General features: G+C 31.4%; 1 protein-coding gene, 2 non-coding genes and 1 pseudogene across 3 annotated transcripts; 2 read left to right on the top strand and 2 right to left on the bottom strand.

Moving 5' to 3' along the window:
• Window positions 1-1,054: 1,054 nt before the first annotated feature.
• LOC123222763 (early nodulin-like protein 1) lies at window positions 1,055-2,065 on the top strand. Its single transcript, XM_044645707.1, has 2 exons — window positions 1,055-1,359; window positions 1,449-2,065. The coding sequence occupies exons 1-2, from the start codon at window positions 1,188-1,190 to the stop codon at window positions 1,889-1,891; spliced, it is 615 nt and encodes a 204-aa protein (XP_044501642.1). The 5' UTR covers window positions 1,055-1,187; the 3' UTR covers window positions 1,892-2,065.
• An 8,678-nt stretch (window positions 2,066-10,743) lies between these two features.
• Window positions 10,744-13,118, top strand: LOC123222762 (annotated as a pseudogene).
• A 1,900-nt stretch (window positions 13,119-15,018) lies between these two features.
• On the bottom strand, window positions 15,019-15,111 carry LOC123224611. Its single transcript, XR_006504019.1, has one exon. It is a non-coding gene; the product is annotated as a small nucleolar RNA snoR31/Z110/Z27 (small nucleolar RNA).
• A 71-nt stretch (window positions 15,112-15,182) lies between these two features.
• Window positions 15,183-15,272, bottom strand: LOC123224613. Its single transcript, XR_006504021.1, has one exon. It is a non-coding gene; the product is annotated as a small nucleolar RNA R32/R81/Z41 (small nucleolar RNA).
• Window positions 15,273-16,811: the final 1,539 nt, after the last annotated feature.

The raw sequence follows: 16,811 nt of genomic DNA, 5'->3' as shown, positions 1-16,811 counted from the left end.
AAACAAAACCAGAAAGGACTAGAATTACATTATTTAAAAAATTTATGCATAGATGATAAAATATTTCTAAGACAATTAACATCTTTTAACAAATAACAATGGAAATAGTTATATCATTAAATCCCAATAAACAATCAGGAGTTATTGGATAAACTAGGTATAGTATAATTTCTAAACTTTAACCACGCACTTTAATCATAAAGGTTAATCTTTAGTTTTTTTTTTTAATTTTTAAGGAACCCACAAGAGTGAGATCGTCATATTGGGCGGAAACCAACTACAATGAATAGAATAAGCCCCGAGTCTAATAAATCAAGAGTTTAATCTTAATATATCACTACAAAAAATTTGAATTCATACTCCTTTATATATAAAATTTTCTCTTTTAATATTTAATTTACTCTTAGAGGTTAATCTCTAATTGATATTACTATGTATATGTGCTTGAATAATATAAGTGGAAACAAAATCTATAGTAGTTTATTATAGTGAGCCTTTAAATTACAAGAGTCCCTATAATAGTAGGAATCAAATTCTCTCTTAGCTGCCTCATTTATTACAAATTATATATGGTAGTAGAAACAAAATCAGTAGTAGTGTATTATAGTAAGTCTTTAAATTACAAGAGTGTTTATTATTGGAATGAAATTCTACCTTGATTGACCCATTTATTATAAATTATATATATGGCTAGCAGAATCCCACTGAATCAGCAACACCATCTGAAATTAGATCTGTTACTATTACTGCATTTACATGAACAATAATGCACAGAAATTATTTTGCCTTATTCAATTTGTATTCAAACTAGTCGATGGAAAAACAAGAACAAACAGCCATGAAAGGCGTTTATGATGATAATTAAAAGATTCTTTAACGCTGATAACCGTTGCATCTCTCACTGGTCGCAACGTGTAATGGCCCTTATGGTTCACTCTCCCTCGTTCAAAACCGTCTGCTCATTAAGAACAAATTACACCTCATTTCTAGCTAACCTTTCTTATTAAGCTCTTTGCCTTTTGCATGCTCTGCAACGTTAACCATCTCATCACTTTCTATATAAATACAACACTAACCACTCGCTTATTTTCCATCTCTTCTTCACTTCCTGTTGCTTGCTTCTCTTATAAGTAATACTACTGAAACTGAAAGAAAGTTATCTGTTGTTCGATTTGAGTTGATTTCAAATGGAGTTTAAGAGATTTTATGGCTGTTTGTTTCTTATGTTGTTGGGTTTGGTTAGCTCTTCTCAGGGTTACAAGTTCTATGTTGGTGGCAAAGATGGGTGGGTTTTAAATCCCTCCGAGAATTACAATCACTGGGCCGAAAGAATGAGGTTTCAAGTCAATGATACTCTTTGTAAGACCCACGTCTCTCTCTTTCTGTTGTTTCCAATTCTTTGTTTTAATTAGGTTATTCTGATTATTGCTTTTACGCTTCTTGTGTAGATTTTAAGTACAACAAAGAATCAAACTCTGTGTTGGTGGTAAACAATCATGATTACTACTCTTGCAACACAAAAAACCCAATACAATCCTTATCAGATGGGGACTCAATCTTCCACCTCAATCGCTCTGGTCCATACTACTTCATCAGTGGCAATGCTGCTGACAACTGCAAAAAAGGCCAAAAGGTTATCATTGTTGTTATGGCTGTGAGACACCACCACCGCCATGCTCCTCCGTCTCCTTCTCCAGCGGCAGCCCCACCTCTATCTCCTGCGCCTCATCCTACTTTGTCACCTCCAGAGGTGTCTCCAACTCCGCTGTCTACTCCTGCAGAGCCACCAAAGTCTGGTGGGTCAGTGGGTTTAGCTAGTTCTGTTGGATCACTTTTGGGATTTAGTGTTGTAGCAAGTGTGGTTTTGGGTAGCTTAATGGGGGTGTTTTAATTTTTTGTGAACATGGAGATTATTAGTTCATGATCGAACCGTTCATTATTGAAGTTGAGAATGGGAACGGGATGGTTTGTAAGTGTATTGTTCTTTGTCAATTTTATGATTTGAGTAAACTGAGTTTAGCCTTTTAATCCATTTTATAAAAAAATAGTTAATGGTATTTTTTCTTATGATATTTAATTAAATTTATTTAAAAATGATGAGAAATCAAAAAAAAAAAAAAAACATATTATATTATTTATAATAACAATAAAATTATTTATATAAATAATGTACATAACTTTATATATAAATAATAATATATCATTATGTGATTAACTATTATTTTATTTTTAATTTTTAACTATATAATCATATAATAATATGTCATTTTTTGTATATAATATTGTGCACAAAAAATGTAACATAGCACTAATGACATTTTTATGATAATATTTGTTTTAAAAGTCATTTAAAAAAAAACTAAATAAAAAATTTGTTTTATCATTTATGATAGGTCATATAATTTTAGCCCACACAATGTTAGATGAAATTACAAAGGTTTACTGAAAATGTCAAATTTTTATTCGTGTCTATTTTTGTTATACAAAAATAAGAACTTCAACAAATGCCACCCTCTTTTTCTTTACTCCCAAGTCTCTCTTTCCTGATTTCTAAGCGGCCAAATGACTATTTCCCACCCAAGGTATGCTGAATTCTCAAAGTTCCACCATTTATCTATGAAAACATCAAACATCCACCCATGATCGGTTAAATTTAACGGAACTCTAATCCTTAAAAATTTAATCTCATTTTCCCCCCTAAAAGTTTAAAAACTAACATTTTATCCCTAAACTAAGTTTGAAAAGATCGCATTCCTCCCCTAGGGTTTAGTTTCCAAACCTTTTCACTTTCTCCGATGCCATCGCCCGCCGTCTCCCCTTCCAGACGGTTTCTCTTCCACTGACGGCCCCCCTCAACTCCACCCCAACCTATCCGGCATCGAGAGACGTCGTCTGAGAAGAGAAATAGTCTTCTCAGATGACGAAGATAAGATCGATCGATCTCGTCTTCATCGTCTAGGAAGACGATCATCTTCCAAGATGAAGACGACTCGTCTTCCCAGAGGACGACCAGTCGTCTTGTCTTCGTCTGGGAAGATGATCATCTTTCCAGACGACGACGACTGGGAAGACGAAGAACTTCGTCTTTCTCGATGAAGTTCTTCGTCTTCCACGACTTCTCCGAAGTCGATTGGGGGTCTAAATGAGAAGAAAGAGATCGCCGGAAGGAGATGATACTTCGAGAGGGAGAGGCCGTCGGCAATAGAGCTGAAGATATCGTCGAAGATTTCAAAACGAAACCCTAAGGTAAAACTACCATTTTTTAAAACTTAGGCTAGGGGAAAATTTTAGTTTTTAAAGTTTAGAGGGACAAATACATATTCTATTTTAGTTTATTTTTACTATTATAGAAAAAATGACGATTTTATCCTTACCACTGTTAATTTTAATTGGTCATGGATGGGTGTTTAGTGTTTCTATAGATAAAGGGTAAAACTTTAAAAATTCAGCATACCTTAGGTGAGAAATAGTCATTTGGCCTTTCTAAGCACCCAGTTTGAAATTTTTCTTGTTTCTATCTATTGTTATGATGACTCTTCAAAGATTTAAGCTTTTAGCTATCTAATGCGTTGCCGTCGACAATCCCACTCGGAGCTCGACAACTAGTCTAGTTATCCACTTTTGTCACGCCAGACTCTTTCAATGCTACTAAATAGTACAAAAAGATTAGAGTGATGTTGAAACATTTGTTTGTCTTGTGGCTACCGTTTGAGGAGAAAGATTTGGAGAGTGGGAAAGATAAGAAAGATCTTTAACAATTATATATTGGGAGTGTCGGTGGTGGTCATGGTGTTGTATCTCATCATGGCTCGATTGGTTTGCTAAGGTTGATATCTGCGATGTTTCGGTATTGTTTATTGATAAGAGCTTCGTGACATGTGCTGGTTACTATTCTTGAGCAACGGTAGAAAATTAAAGATTATATGAAAATGATAAATTTTTAAACCTTTGATCCAAAGGGAAAATAGAAACAATAAAGGGAAAAGAAAAATAAAAATAATAAGAGCAGAAAAGAAAATTAAAAGAATGAGATGAATAAAGAGGAAAATAGAAAAATTTATAAATAAAATAAATTTTTGATTTTTACACTTACCGGAATTTATTAATAAAAGTGGAAAACAACAAAAAATTAATTTTTTTTTTAAAATTTAAAATATGAAAATTCATCATTTCAACAAACCTTAAGTGAAAAATAGTATTTTGGTGATTATAATAATAGTTTTTATGTCATTTATATTAGAAATTACTAAAAATCACGGGAAGTTAAAAAAGGTTGTAATATATTATGATATTTATAATAATTAGAATTTTTCAGGTTTTACCATTATTTTCTTTCCCACTAATCATTTAATGGGAAGAATTTAAATCTAAACTCGATTAAGCTAAAAAAGGGTTTTAATTGTTATAAATATAACAAAATAAATATACAAGGAAGAAGATTTAAGAAATAGATTTAAAATGGAAAAAAAAAAAGAGTAAAACCTAATTGAGAGAAGTGATTTCCGAATGAACTAAATATAGAGAGAAGGGGGTATTTATAAGTTAAACCACTGTCATAGGAGCCCACTTGACTCTCTTCTTATTGCATTCATTGTTTTCATACTCAAAGTCACACATGGAGGTTTATCCATGCCAAGTGTTCTTGTGGTGGGAAGCCCCTTAGTGTATAACATTCTCTCTTGAATTTTTATCATTTATAGATAATTATATTAATTTTATTAAGAAAAAACTCAATGGAATAAAAACCAAAACAAAGGAATGTAATAATTTAATGTCTTGTAAAATGGGGTTGGACATTCTAAAACTACCTTATTAAAAATCTTAATAAAAAAATTCAGTAGGATAAAACTTAGTAAAAAAAAAAAGTACAATGCACATTTTTATCTGGAGGTGTCGATGGGCCGGGCCGGGCTGGCTCAGGCTCGACCCATCAGGCTAACGTGCCGGGTCGGGCCTAAAGCCTAAACAGTGATGGGCTTTCAGCCGGGTCGGCCCATTAATATATGAAGGCCCAAGGCCCGACCCATATATAAATGGGCCTTAAATGGGCCGGGCTTTAAATATTTTTTTAAAAATTATTTAAAATTTTTAAACAAATTATTTTTCAAATTATAAAACATAAATAAATATATATTATAATAATATTCAAATGGATTGAATTCATTTGATACTTGATCTATTTGTAATATTTTGTAATGATAAAATAAAAATAAAAATAAAATTATAAACACAAAGAATTATTATTTATAAATTCAGATATCTTCTGAAAGATAATTAACAAGAAAAAATGAGATTGAAAATATAATAAAATAATTGAGATTAAAGATTTGTAAATGAAAGTGAAAATGAAGAAAAATTAAATAGGTTTATATAAAATAAATAAATTAATTAAAAAATTAAAAAAAATAAAGGCCAAGGCTTTTGTCTTGCGGCAGAAGGCAGAAACACAAGGCAGAAGGCAAAAGGCAGAAATTCTGCTAGCTAAAATTAAAAAAAAAATATCTAGACAGTATCGGACCGGGCTAGCCCACGGGCTTAATATTAAAGCCCGAGGCCCAGCCCAGTAGGCCCATGGGCCTAGCACCGCACGCTACAGTACCAAACCGGGCTTTCTTGTGCCATGCTTTTTTTCCGTGCTTCGTGTCGTGCCTCCATTCAACCCGGCCCAATTGACGTGTCTATTTTTATCTAATATGTGATAAACTTCAAAATTTTGTCTAATAAATGTTCTTTCTCTTTATAATGAGATTAATTTAGTTATTTGTTAAACTGTTGCATATCGATGATATATATTAACTTTTTAAATATTGATATTGGTAATGTCTTGGTGAACAAATCTGTAAGATTCTCATTAGAACATGTTTGTTTGATATCAATTTTTCTACTCTATTGAAACTCATGAGTGTAAAAAACTTCGGTGAGATATATTTGGTTTTGTCTCCTTCAATATATCTACCTCTAATTTGGGTAATATATATTACATTGTCTTCATATAATATGAAAAAAGTGTCTATTATAGAAAGAAGACTGCATGTATTTCAAATATAATGGATAATATACTATAACCATATGCTTTCTCAATTCACTTCATGTAGTGCTAGAATCTCTAAATAATTTGAAGACATTGCAACCAAAATCTGTTTAGTGGAGTTAGAATATTGTTGTGTCATTATAAATAAAAATATATCATATATGTGAAAAAACCTTATGGGGGTCAGAAAAATAATCAGTATTTGTAAATCTAATCAAACTAGGACTTTTAGGGGATTTGACAGAATAAAATAATTTCAAATCTCTAGTCCCACATAGGTAATAAAATATATGTTTGATTCTGTTTAGTGGCGACGAGTTAGTAGAGAGCTAAATTGAGCTACAAATCGATTATAAATATGATATAATTAGTATAAAATATAGACTTTGATGAAACTTAGAATTTCGAGCCCATATATATATATATAAAACAATTTTACAAACTTCAGATTGTAAATCAGATACAATTATTATAATAAATATAAATATTCGAATAATATTCAAGACTTCTAACCTAGATTTATGTTTTTGCAAACTTCAGGTTATAATTGAAATTCACGACTTCAAGTCTAAATTCATGGTTTTGTAAACTTCGGATTACAAATGATATTCAAGATTTTAGATCTAAATTTATAATATTTAAGACTTTAGGTCCAGATTGATAATTTTGTAAACTTTAGGTTACAAATAATATTTAGGACTTCGGATCTAGATTTATAACATTCCGAACTTTATGTCTAGATTCATAATTTTACCAACTTTGGATTGCAAATATAATATAAATATAAATGAAAACTGAAATAGAAGATAATGAGAATTAAAACATCAATAGTTTGTATCATAACTGTGATATCTGTATTTGTAATATACGAACAAAATAATAATATAATTGAAAGATAACTAAACTATACTTGAGTTAATCATACTGATAACGTGTTATAAATATAACAAAATAAATATATGAGGAAGAAGATTTGAGAGACAGATTTAAAAAGGAGAAAGAAATAAGAGCAAAAGCTAATTGAGAGAAGTGATTCCGGATGAACCAAATACAAAGAGAAGGGGCGTATTTATAAGCTAAGTTACGTCGTAGGAGCTCAAATTTTTTACTCTCTCCTTATTGCACTCATTGTTTTCATACTCAAAGTCATACATTGAGGCTTATCTATACTACGTGTTCTTGTGGTGGGAAGCCACCTGGTAAAACATTAATTTATTTTTTTTCCCAATATTACAATTTTAAAAAATAATAAAATTTCCTAGAACTCTTTCATGGACCCCTAAAATTTTCTTAATTTAAAACATATTAGTCAACTCATCAATTTGTAATTATCAAAAACTTTTCTTCTCTAAACTATATTTTAGAGCTGACAATTTTAAATATGATTTATTAATTTAATATAATATGATATAAAAAAAAAGGTTATAATTGAATTTTTTTATATAAAAGTTAATTTGAGTTAACCTGACACGATTTAAAACTAAAATGGTATGTGTTAGGATTGACATGAAAATAATCTAAACTAATTTGATTGTTTAAAAAAATATTATTTTAATAGAATTTATTAGGAACAAATTAAAAGAATGTTAAAGGAGAAGTATCAACACCAATTGAAATATTTGCATATTACATATAGTTATACCATATAATTATAATTACTTGAATTATTCTTAATATTTATTTAAAATTTTATTTTTTTATTTATAGTAAAAATGAAATCGGGTTAATAAAATTAGTAAAGTATTTTAAAAGTTTTTAAACTATTTGGAAATAAGATAAAATTTTATATTAAATATATTATTACTCATAAGTTGGATTAATTTGGTGAGAGAAATTAAAACGTTAAAAACAAATAAGAAAGAAGGACGATCAATAATTTCACATTGAAACTACGAATAAGTGAAAAATATGATTAAACCGAATGCCAAGACACCTTGGGGGTAATCATTTTGTCTTTTGCATTGCATTTATCCGTATACCTCCTTTAAAGTGGTGCTTCTTCAAATCCACTGGAATTTGTCTTGAGAGCTCAACAGACTATCAACGACAAGGAAAGCTCCTTAGTCGTTTACCTCACCGGCCATATTCTGCAGATAGTGAAGAAATTTAGAGGTACGTTTAAACTGTTAGGCGTCCTGCTTCCATCACCACGCTCTAATTACTAATAGTTTTTTATGAATGCCACATGCATTCGGCACCTTAAAGAATTTGAGTTTGGGAATCACAAACCTTATCGGCCTGACAGAAAATATGTCTGTGTAGAAATAGAATCACTGATGCCAAGAAGTTGAAGTCTTACATAGGGAATGCATTTCAGAAGATACTCGACCCATTTATGAAGTCAAGCCGCGGTATGTGTTCTTAATTTTACGCAAGAGTGAGTTAATCTTTTTTTATTGTTTGGTAAACCAAATAAGGCAAACCCTTTTTTTTGTTTAATCGTATAAAATAAACTTCGATCAGTAACCAATCTCATAATTACTAAATCAAGTAAATCAAAAGTTTAGTTATATTATGTCGTTAAAAGAAACTTGAAACCATACTTTCATATATATAGAATCTCTTTTTTTATTACTCAAACTATCTATTAGATTAAAAAAGAGTTAATCATTAGACAGATTTATGAAGTTAGCCATTTTTAATGGTAATATATATAGCTGTTTTGTCAAATTGGTGTACTAGTTGCCTTTTCAATATTAAAACCCCAGCGAAGATTCATCCCCTCAGAAATACAAGTGGGTCTGTGGGAGCGGTGGCGAGGAGCAACTATGAATATGACAGAGTAAAATACATTTTCTCATAGAGGTTTGATTAAAAAATTTTTTTTTCACCTTTGTACTGTCATAAATTACACTTTTTGGCTAAAAATCAAACTCAAAAGGCATTTGACTCAAATGCATAAATTATAAATACTTTATTACCCTTAATTATTATAAAATTTTTGGTTTATTATAAACCAAAGTACTTGTTCTCACTTAAGGTTTACTCTTTTTCAACTTTTTATCGTTAACTTTCAAAACTTAAATATTAATTTATCAGTTATAAAATTCATTTGTTTAAAGGGTAAAATTATTTTTTAATTAGTAATATTAAAGAGAAACTAAAATTTTATCTTATTTTCTACTATAAACCCTAAAAATTAACAATTTCTTTCGTATCCAATTTTAAAAAGTAACATTTCCTCCTTAAGATTTATTTTTCATTTTCAACCACTCCCTCTAGTGCCTTCTTTGGCATTCTTTCCCTCCTGATTTTTTTTCTTCCTCTGGTAATCTCTCTCTCCCAAGGTTTTACTTATTTTAACCGTCTGTCTTCTAGGACGAAGAAAACACTAAAAGGAGAAAGGATGAGATTAAAAGAAAAAAAAAATAAATGATTTTTTGATAATTTTAGATATAAAATGTTTTGTTTTTAATTTTTGTTAATTTAGAATTATATAATAATTTTAAAAATAAAATAATATTAATAAAATAATAATTTTACTCTTTTGTATTTCTATTTTATTGTCAAAGTCTAATTTTAGGTGGGAAGTTATTATTTATGCTTGATTTTTAGGTGAAAATATATTATTTATATTAATTACTGTTTGAAGACTAAACCTTGGTGGGAAAAGTAATTCACACAAAAAAAACCCTCAATTTTGATGCGCTAGCCTAGTTGTGCTATTTTAATAAAAACATTTTAAAAACAATCAATTTCACAAACAAGCCTTTATTAATTTCATTTTTCAAGCTATAAATTAATGCATATAATTATAGCAACGCTAAAGGTTTAATCTCTGCAAGCATGCACGGCATGCCATTGGTTTATATATTTATCAAGGCACAGTACAAATTACTATTAGCATTAATGCAAAACGACACCTTCCTACGGCCTTTATACCTTTGTACGGGTTGTCGTCACCCAAAAGGACACATTATTTAAACCATTAGACGTCAAAAGAGAATCAGCCACAAAATGAGATCAAGGTAGATAAGGCGTACAGACACGGCCCTCTTTCCTGCGGTGACAAATTGGGAAGAGTAAGCGTTTGTTTGCAGGGATCCTTCTTTGAACCGCGTTAGTCCAATCTCATAAATGCGATACGACTTCTCTCAATTAAAGTAGCTGATGCCTTTAATTGTATGCGGAAATAAAATATCTCCCAAACCTACCAATCACATGCCCCTGTCTGTCTTCTGTCATCTCCATCCAATACATGTATGATATCAGTAATTTATCCATATAATGAAATCAATTTTATGGCTAATTAATTAATGTCTTTTGTTTCATGAGCTGCTGTGACCAATCACCATTACATGATTAGGGTTTTGAATATGCATATATATTTGGATTTCTATTTTGTATATATGCTAATCCAAATCTATATGACAATTAATTTTAATATTTAGAATGATTGATATTGACAGCCCTTTAATCATATTATAAATAATTAATAAATTAGCTTATCAAATTAACTATCCTATGAATATTGAATCACAAATTTGAAATCTTAATTTTATATACGTGACATTGATAGTGTCCTAAAAGTATATACCAAATAAAAGAGTTTCAAATTCATCCACTTTCTAAATCTTTATTATTTTTACACCGCTAAAATCCCTACATATTCCTTTGCAAGTTATAGTTGACAGACAAAACAACTTGATAGATTTTTTGAGTGTATAAAAGTTGATAAATCTTTAAAAGTAAAAATTGTCGTAAATGCGAACCCACTTGGGGCTGCGATTATTTTATATATATATGTGTGTGTATAAGTAATCAGGAGTCATACTTGAAGCTCAATAATTAAGAAAGCAAAATTAGAAATGGAGCTGAAAGAGCCTGTGAGCCCTACTGGGCAATACTTAAACAGCTCTGCTCTTTCTCTTAGCGTTTATGCTTTTCTGGAATTTGAAGTCTCACTTGATGATTTGCCAGTTTTGCCGTTGATCAAGGATGTGTTTCTCCCCATCAATTCACGTTTCTCATCCATCATGGTAATAATACTCTTTATCTCGGGGGCCATTATGCCACTGATTTGCTTTTCTATCGCCATTATATTCAAGCACTTACCCTTCAAACATCATACAAATTAAACTATTTAAGTAAAATTATACATTATGGTATATATAAGCTATATATGACAATTTATCAACAGGTTGTAGATAAAAACGGGGAGAAACACTGAAAGAGGGCTGAAGTGAAGATCACAGACCACGTAAACGTGCCTGTTTTCCCCGCCGGGCTTTCACCGGAATCTTATGATAAACATCTTGATGACTATGTCGCCAAAATAGTAATGGAAGAGTTACCAAAATCCCGTCCTTTATGGGAAATCCATATAATCAATTATCCTACCAGCAACGCAGCCAGTGTTGTAATATTCAAGCTCCACCATTCACTTGGTGATGGCTTCTCTTTAATAGGAGCGCTTCTTTCATGTTTACAGAGGGCTGATAATCCCACTGTTCCATTGACATTTCCTTCTGTTCGGTTAGCCTCCAGCAGGATTAATGGTAGCTGCAATAACAGCATACTGATGAGTGTGCCGAAGTTTTTTTCTTTGGTTTCTAAGACTGTGACGGATTTTTGTTGGAGCTTAACAAAGAGTACCCTGGTCGAAGATGATCAAACTCCGTTACGATCCGGTGATGCTGGAGTTGAGTTTCGGCCAATCGCCATAGCAGTAATGACTTTCTCTCTCGACGACATCAAGCAAATTAAGGCCAACAATGGAGCGGTATGGTTCGGCTCTTGATTCATAAACTAGCTAAGCTAGAAACATCCTTCTTAATTATAATATAATAAGAAAAATATCTTAATCATCTATAGTAATAATAATGGTCAACACGAGCTCTAAATTTTCTTCTCGATTTTATTGTATTTTTTAGATTTTCAAGGATTTTTCTGTAACTTACAGACGATTAACGATGTTGTTGTGGGAGTAATCTTCTTGGGAATGCGGTTATATATGCAAGAAATGAGCGAGGATTCGGGAAAAGCGCAGACTACCGCATTGGTGCTGCTTAATACTAGGATGTTTCGAAGTTACGAGTCAGTGAAGGAAATGGCTAAACCTGACGCCAAGACGCCATGGGGGAATCGTTTTGCCTTTTTACATGTTACTATTCCTCAGTTAACTGATGCTATATTTTCAAATCCATTGGAATTTGTCACCAAAACACAACAAATTATGAGTAATAAGAAAAGCTCCTTGGCTGCTCACCTCACCGGTCAACTTCTGGAGATCTTGAAGAAATTTAGAGGCGCTGAGGTATGTCTAAATTTTAGGCAAATGAGTTTCATTTTGGGTGAAGAGTTATAATGTTATAAAAAGTAAGTAGAGATTGGAAGATGTACACTAATTTTGAAGGAATTTTGTTTCCTGGAAATATTTTGTGGCACAGGCGGCCGCTAGATACATTCATGCCACTTTAAAGAACTCGACTGTGGGAATCACAAACCTAATCGGTCCAACGGAGAAGATGGCTTTGGCTAATCGTCCAGTTAAAGGTTTATACTTCACGGTGGTTGGCTCACCTCAGGTAATTTTTTTTAATTGATTTTTCATTATTTTACTATTATAATTAACCACTGTAATTTGGTTGTCATCCCCGTTATCATTACTTGCTTCAATGGATTGGATCAATTACAGAGTCTTTGTATATCAATAGTAAGTTATATGGGAAAGCTACGGGTTGCTGTGGGAGCAGAAAAAGGATTCATTGACGCCCACAAGTTGAAGTCTTGCATAGAAAATGCTTTTCAGATGATACATCAAGCTGCAAGTGGAAATACTCATTAACGAGCAAGAGAATGACAAAGCACTTTTCAACGAGAACAGTTTCAAACTGAAGTTTTAAATTTAAATAATGTTTATCAGATAAAAGTGATATCAGAAGATTCAATGTCGGAGTCCCTATTTTCTTTCATGCCCTCTTACCAAAAAGGTTCTCCAGTTGCCATAAACGATAACGCTTATAAGATGAAAGTGGTATCGTATATTAAAATGGGATAAGTAGTGTGGGAAGTGTCTTCCTTTTGTGGAATATGAATCAAATAACATTGGACGAGATGTTCGCCTTGGTGAATGTTAGTTCGACAATTAAATCCTATATGACGTGACGTATTATCTTATTCATCAACTTGACACATTATGAACGAATGATCATATTCATGCATAACCGATCAACAACTTAATTACACAATTTCTTTAACTTAGCTGAAATATGACTTAATTATATAACATCATTAGCTCAAACTATAGTGAAAAGACATAATTGACCGTTTTACGCACAAGTGGGTATTACAACGTTTCGGACATGGGACAAACCTATCATTGTATTTGTTGCCTGTTATTTTCCTTCGAAGGGATGAAGAGTTCATACAAGAGGCATGAGACCTCTCATGAGTTGCCTATGGAGGATTTAGTGCCCCTGCCAGCGCTACCAGGATAGCATTATTAAGTCATTATGTGAGCACTCAGATAGCAGCAAATGAAGCCCAACTATCTATGTTGCCACTTTTGGTGGTGCAATGTGTAGCCCACAACCGTATGGATGGTTGATTTTTCAGGAATAGCGAAGGCAGTGAGATATGACTACGATTCTTATCGTTGGCATGATTGATTGTAGTCATAGACTGAGACAGTTATCGTGATGATGGGAAATTTATTCATTATAAAGGTTATAATATATGTAGTCTTGGATGTCTGGTTATTAGGCTTCCAGAAAGTAGATGGTATTTCTAGAGTTTTTGACCTTTTAAATTTCAAATAACTTCTTACTAGTCACTGGTTGCTAATATGTTGTTCGCTAAGATAATCTTCTCAAGGATTAACTTCGAACAGGACTTTGAGTATATGACACCTTTCTTTTGCGTATTAGCTTAATTATAAGAGGCTTCCTGATTCATTAACCAGTAAATTGTGGGGTTTATACAAAAAAAGAACAAGAACTGCCATTTTATAATCAAATCTTGATGAAATTTCCACATCCTCTTTAGCAAGATTAAATTGATAAGAATAATGATAATATACGTAACATTTCAGTAATTAATTAATTATAAGAAAAAAAAATCCCCAAACTAAAAAGAAAGACAAAGTCACTCCTATGATTTACAAATTTATGATGATAAATATATTTTTTGTCGATAAAAATTATTTAAAAGTAATTTTAAATAAATTATTAAATATAATATATTTTTATATGATTAAATAATTTTAAATTAAAAATAATTCAAAATTACTCTAAAAGAGATTTTGTGTATAGCTTCGAAGGAGACAAAACAGATGTGATCGAACCAGACTAAATACGAGGCTGACAATCGGATACAGCACAGGCTGAAAATTAGGGTGACATGTAATTTTAAGTCAATGTCAATACTGGTCCTAATTAGGATTTAGGCCCTTGATTAGACTACGTGCTTTTATGATCACAACATGGCAACAGGACATTACAAAATAGCAATACTTAATAAATCTATATATTCAAATTTAAATTATAATATAAATAAGAAATGACATCGTATTATTTAAATATATAAGGACTTAAGATATATATTTTAAATCCTTTGTCACCCTCACTAGTTTCCTCCGCATTTTCATCTTTATATCTCAGTATACAAGATACAATTTTTATATAAAGAACAAGAGAGCAACAAACATCAAACATGTGTATTGTTGAGCTGCTGAGGAAAAAAAAGATGAAGCCGAATTAAAGTGTTTTTTCCAGCAATATTAATATTATTTAGCAGGAATTTTGTCAAGCACCTTGTGAGCGTCAAAATGCACTGACTGAAATGCTGTTATCGAAAATACCTGCAGTTCTTTCAGTAACACACAGAGACCATAGGTTGGAATGGTAACAATGCTCCGGAACAAAGTCATCTTACCTGACAATATTGTTCACGGGAGTATAACTTGATTCAATTAACAATAATTTAATTCAGAAATACCAAATTTCAACAAGAAATTTAAAACCCAGAAAAGGAAATGACAAGAACACATCAAGTATCAGAAATGAAAATCTTTCTCACACACCGTAGGTGGAACAGTGTCAGAAGGTGTCCTAAGATTTTCCCATTTTCATCATCTTGATGGCACAATGTCTCAATTTTTAAGCAAACCCACGTGATAAAAGTAAAAATTGAAACTAAAAAGTAATCAAAGACATCAATCAGAAAGAACGTAGCGAAAATATATGATTTTGATCAGATGAAATTGATCATCACCCGCACTTTACTTTCATCATTTTCATAGTACATTGCAAATCAACGACAACTCACTCACAGACTGACTGCCCGTGAGAGACAGGGATGAGAGAATGAGACAGTTTCTTGGCTCCTAAAACATGAAACGTTGTTATTTAAAGGGAACGGGCTTAAAGCCCTAGTGAAGATACTGTCGAAAATTGGACTGTTTGGTAACAGCCACATTTGTGTTATAAGTTATGGCTTTCCTGTATTTGGTTCCATTCCACCTAACCTTGTTTCGCAAGTGGAATTCGCATAATTAAATAAAACTCCTTTTATTTTAAATAATTAAAACTTAAATTAAACTGCTTTTAAAAACTGAAACGAGACCTTGCTCCATGCAAAGTTACATATTTTTGCCGAATGCCTCTCAATGGATGATTAGCCAAAGCCATTTGTTCCATTGACCCCATTAGATTTGCGATTCTCATGCTTGTGTTAAGTTGCATGGATAAATCCAGCTTCTGCTTGTAATAAAAACACAACATTTATCGTAACATTAGTTTGGAAGAATTTGTATTAAATTAATTCGCTTTGTACCTTTTGGTTTGGTTTTGTTAACAAAGGTCCAGTTGAGTCTCAATTCTTTTAAAGTTTAAAGATTTTGTATAAGGTCAACATTATATCACACACATACGCACGTACGTATTTCAGGGCTTCTAAATTTCTTCAAGGTTTGAAGAAGTCGAGCAGCGAGGTGTACAGCTAAAGAGTTTTTCTTTGCACTAAGGTTTTGTTTTGCTTTCAAAACAAATTCCAATGGGTTTGAAGATGCAACGTCATCGGTTAACTCAGGCATGGAAACATGCAAAAAGGCAAAATGATTCCCCTAAGGGATCTTGTCATTAGGTTTGACCATATCTTTTACTGATTTAATTCGTAGCCTCGAAATACCCTAGCGTTTAGCAATACCACTGTTGTAGATCGTGTTTTACTCTCCTTCTTACTCATCTCTTGTATGTATAACTGAGTTTTTAAGAAAATTAGTTTCATGATCACATCGGTAATAGTCTGTTGCCAAAATACGAAAAATTTATTTTAAAACTAGACCCAAAGATTAAATAAATAATATGAAAATAATAAATAAATCAATAGTCTCAACAATTCAATAATATGAAAGTACTCTAGATTACCGAATTTCTATAATCAATTATTTTGTGATTATAGATATAGTATTTCAATAATATTACTCGTATAAAAGAACTCTTCATTAAAATTAATTTATACAAAAAAATATGGCATGATTAGGATAATTTAAGAAGCACTAACATTATTATAATGTCAGAACTAAATTGATGTGATGATTAAATTATTATAATCACTACTGATATGATATTTTTACACTTGCACTTTTATATATTGCATTTTTGTAAAAGCATTATATATTTAAAAAAAATATAAACACTAACTTTCTTCATTTATTATAAATAAAAGTTCAATATCATATTTCAATCAAATTTAAATTTTGGTTGTCTCACATATTGATTCAAAGAACTAAACTTATTTTTTTAAATTTAAAGTTTTTATTTCTTATAAAAAATTATAA

This window comes from Mangifera indica, chromosome 8 (assembly GCF_011075055.1).
Source record: "Mangifera indica cultivar Alphonso chromosome 8, CATAS_Mindica_2.1, whole genome shotgun sequence".
Taxonomy (NCBI): domain Eukaryota; kingdom Viridiplantae; phylum Streptophyta; class Magnoliopsida; order Sapindales; family Anacardiaceae; genus Mangifera; species Mangifera indica.
This window is presented reverse-complemented; position numbering and strand designations above follow the sequence as displayed.